Source organism: Ichthyophthirius multifiliis (genome assembly GCF_000220395.1).
Source record: "Ichthyophthirius multifiliis unplaced genomic scaffold scaff_1120509251024, whole genome shotgun sequence".
In the NCBI taxonomy this organism is placed as follows: domain Eukaryota; phylum Ciliophora; class Oligohymenophorea; order Hymenostomatida; genus Ichthyophthirius; species Ichthyophthirius multifiliis.
The window spans coordinates 40,474-42,416 of record NW_004086274.1 but is presented as its reverse complement, the minus strand read 5'-3'; the positions used below and the strand labels follow the sequence as shown (position 1 = coordinate 42,416).

Genomic DNA, 1,943 nt, shown 5'->3' with positions numbered 1-1,943 from the left:
ATAAATTTATCAATTAATTATCTTATATATAAATTTAAAGGAACCAAGAGTAATTTAAAATATAATATTCTTCAATAATTAAATATAATTTGAAAAAAAAAAAAAAAAAAAATATTTTACATATTTAATAAATATAAAAATAAAATAAATATTTTAACAATAGAAATAATTTTTTTTTTGTAATAATAATAAATATTTTTTTTTTGAAAAAAAAAAAAAAAAAAAAATTTCAAAGTCTAGATTTTCCTTAATATACTAAATTTCTCATTTCTTCTCCTGCAATACTTGATAAAATCATTCCTCTTCCACAATATCTACCCACATAAAATACATTCTCACTTTCTTTATCAATTAAATAATCAATTAAAGTTATATCTTTTTTAGAAATAGCCATAATTCCTGACCAATTAAAATCTATTTCATATGGAGTATTTAAAAGTATACATTCATTTAAAAAGTTCAATATTTTATTTTACAATACTTAAGAATTAACTAGATCACAAGATGATTCATTAATATATTCTTAATCAAGTCCTCCTCCAACAAGTATTCTTCCTTAATGTTCTCTAAAATAAAAACTATCATAATCAGCACAAAAATTCCCTTTAATTTTTAAATTAGGAATAGGTTTTGTTATAATAAGTTATCCTTTAAGTGGAATAAGGTCAATTTTAGTTTTAAGAAGATTATTAGTAAAGCCATTAGTACAAAAAATCAAGTTTTTAGTTTCGAAAATGTAGTTTTATTTTTCATCAATTAAATTCAAAACTTCTATTTATACTTAATCTTTTTAAATTTGATTATATTTTATCATTTAGCAGCCTGTTAAATATAATCCGCCTTTAGATGATACATAATTTATTAGTCCTTTGATAGTTTCTCCTACATTAATTCGACCACATAGTCTGTTTTCAACAATGTATTTTATTTTTTGTTTGTTAAAGCCTTATTTATCTATTATATCGTTTCTTAATATATATACATCTTTTTAAAAATGTTTTCTTAATATGTCATTTGCGGATTTTATTAAATTTAATATTTATTCTTCTGTATAATCATTAAAATGAGGACCTAAAATATTAAATTAGCTATCATTTTAATAATCTATAGGATATTTAGATAATCTTTTTAACAATATATCTACTGATTTATTTTTTTTCAGAAATCTTTGCATTATCCAATCTTCTCCATATTCATTTAAAAACCATATAAATTCATCAAATTCATAATTAACTAAATACCCACCATTTTTTGTAGATGCACCTTATGGAGTTTAACCTCTTTCAAGTATTATTACTTTTTTTTCGGGATATGTTTCTAATATTGAAGAAGCACATGAAAGACCAGATATACCTCCGCCAATTATTATTACATCATTATTTAATAAAAAAGATTATTTATCCCAAAGACTAAACATTTTATTTATTTAATAGTTAAAATTAAATAATTAATTTTATATTTTTTTTTCTTTTTTACAATATAGCGTCATAATTCATTTTTTATTTAAAAAAAATATAATAAAATATCTTTAATATTAGAATTAAACAAAATATATATAAAAAAAATTTAAAAAAAATTATATAAGTAAATATTTTTTTTAATATTTATATATTACTATAAAATATTTACTAAATTTAAATATATATATATATACATATATTTAAAATAATCAATGTAAACAAACGTAATAATGTTTTTTTATTAAAAAAAAAATATTTTGAAAAATAAATATAAAATAAAAAAAAGAAAAAAGATATAAAAGTATGTTAATCAAAATAAAATAAAAAAAATAATATAGAAATATAAAAATATAAGAAAATGAAAATAAATATTATTAATAAAAATTAAAAATTATATAATATATTTGTGTAAATGTTTTAAAAGTAAATATATATATAAATAAAAAATTATAAGAAAAATTCATATTAAATAAAATAAAGTAT

At 16.9% G+C, this 1,943-nt stretch overlaps 1 protein-coding gene across 1 annotated transcript, besides 3 other annotated features; it reads right to left on the bottom strand. All coding sequences in view use genetic code 6, as the record gives it.

Annotated features, from left to right (window-relative positions):
• Positions 1–229: 229 nt before the first annotated feature.
• On the bottom strand, positions 230–1,417 carry IMG5_130790 (oxidoreductase, putative; the record flags this gene model as incomplete). The annotated part of the gene is made up of 2 exons (XM_004032026.1): positions 230–566; positions 1,242–1,417. 2 exons carry the CDS (start codon positions 1,415–1,417, stop codon positions 230–232), a joined length of 513 nt encoding a protein of 170 aa, XP_004032074.1.
• Positions 1,418–1,540: 123 nt separating this feature from the next.
• Positions 1,541–1,594: a microsatellite.
• A 192-nt stretch (positions 1,595–1,786) lies between these two features.
• Positions 1,787–1,828: a microsatellite.
• Positions 1,822–1,861: a microsatellite.
• Between the last annotated feature and the right edge of the window lie 82 nt (positions 1,862–1,943).